This window comes from Myotis davidii, unplaced genomic scaffold (assembly GCF_000327345.1).
Source record: "Myotis davidii unplaced genomic scaffold, ASM32734v1 scaffold732, whole genome shotgun sequence".
NCBI lineage: Eukaryota > Metazoa > Chordata > Mammalia > Chiroptera > Vespertilionidae > Myotis > Myotis davidii.
In genome coordinates, this window is record NW_006284349.1 from 58685 (window position 1) to 60626 (window position 1942).

The 1942-nt window shown below is 45.4% G+C and overlaps 1 protein-coding gene across 4 annotated transcripts in view; it reads left to right on the forward strand.

Moving 5' to 3' along the window:
- ATXN3 (ataxin 3) overlaps nucleotides 1-1942 on the forward strand; it is a 27024-nt gene that overhangs the window by 10825 nt on the left and 14257 nt on the right. For 3 of the 4 annotated variants that reach the window (XM_006754709.2, XM_015571346.1, XM_015571349.1), the window contains one exon: nucleotides 1236-1332. In XM_006754709.2, the coding sequence (XP_006754772.1) occupies nucleotides 1236-1332 (97 nt within the window). The remainder of the gene's footprint in view (nucleotides 1-1235; nucleotides 1333-1942) is intronic. The other variant, XM_015571339.1, reaches the window with a different exon arrangement.

Here is a 1942-nt window from a genome sequence, read left to right on the forward strand (position 1 = left end):
GAGGAGACCCAGCCTGCGACAGAGCACAGGCCGGGCTGAGGGGATTCCCCCCCTTCTCCCCCAGTGCACAAATTTTTGTGCACCGGGCCTCTAGTCTATATGATAAAACGCCAGTGGCTGGAACACCAGAACCCTGGAACGACCAAACGACCAGTCACCAGGAGGTGCATGGAGCACCTCTCGGTCCCTCCCTCCAGCGTGTGAGCCACTTGCAGCGGCACTGTGGCTCGTGGTGGCGAGCTACTTGCGCACGGCAGGTCTGGGGTCCCGCCAGTGCGACGGGTCTGGGCCACTTGCGATTTCACGCGCTGGGCCTCTAATATCTAAATAAAATTGAGGTAATGACAGACACTAGCTTTTGCAATTTTAGTTATTTGTGTGTAATTCACTCTACTTACCACTATATTTCACCATTTGTGCGAAATCTCTGGTTGGTGCAATAAATGAGACCACGGAAATATACTGAAGTTGTTGTAGGACCCAAATTTTTGAAGATAAAGGAACACAGAATGTGTTTGTTTCATGATCATCCACTTTAAGTTGGTTCTAAGGAATTCTATGTCTTTGGAAGTATAGATTGGTGTCTAATAAGTTAGAGCACGCAAAAGTGGTGTTAATGGCTCTTCCTCCCTAGTTGGTTGTTGGTCTTAAATCCTCACATTTGCTACCACAGTTGGGTGGATACTGGTTAGGTTTGAATTGTGTTATTCAGATTTCCCCTGAGGCTTTCAGACCCTTACTTATCTATCTATTAAAAAGCTAATATGCAGAGTGTCCCCTTGGTTGTTTGAATGGAGACCAGGAGTTCTATTGCTCGCTATGATGTGTGCTGACCACCATGGGGTGGCGCAGAACAAAGGGAGGCCCCGGCTGGCAACCGGGGAAGGGAGGCGCCGGCCAGCAGCTGGCAGCTGGGAAAGGGAAAGGGAGGCCCCAGCTGGCAGCCAGAAGGCCCCGATCAGCCCTGATCGCAGGCCAGGCCTCGAGCATCTAGTATTTACAGAATAGTAGCAGAATCCGTTTAAGAAGAAAACATTTTAAAAGCTTTTGTGTGAGGAGGTGGGAGTGGCTGGGGAGAGAATGGGGGGAAAAGGGAAACATATTAATAGTTTAAACAATGAAGAATTTAATTTTTTAAAAAAAGCTTTTGTGTGTAATTCACATAAGTATAAACATCTTGTACTTTACCTGGTAAATAAACTGTGTGTTTCGGTCCTATTTTCGTTGGTTTTCAGGTAGTTCCAGAAATGCACCTCAAGATGTGCCCCAGACATCAGGTGCACAGCTGACCTCAGAAGAGCTGCGGAAGAGGAGAGAAGCCTACTTTGAAAAGTAAAGTAGTCGGTGCCATATTCAAATGGCAGAGTCAGTCTGTACTCTGGCTATTGTTTCTGTTCGTGAACTTAGCGCTTTGGCCTAACCTACTTGTTTTATTTAGGATTCTCTTTTTAAAAAAGACTGGTTACTCCCTGACCCTGTGAACATTTGAATGTACTTATTTTAATTTACAACAAATAAACTGTGAAATGGAATGTTGTTTTAGGGGGAAACTTTGCCCCAATACTAATTAAATTTACATGAAATTGGGTGAAGGAAACCCTGTGAAATTTCAGTCATCAAAGGGAAAATGAAAGTGGATCAAGGCAAGAACCATGCTTCATGATCCTTTGACTGTGCTTCTCGGCTCCTAACCCTGCAGTGTTCTTCTCTCTGTTCATAGGGAACAGCACTTTAGGTCGGGGAGCCCACTCCTACCGCAAATATAGGTGGTGGCTAAGATCTCTGCTCATTGCGCTCTAGTGCAGTACTGCAGGACTGTCAGCATCCGGGATGGGAGGGCAGACCATAAATCTGAATCATCAGCTCCTGAAACCTAACTTTGTATCAGCTTTATAAAAAGTGCCCTTAAAATAAACATTTTATCCCAGAAAAATACCACTCT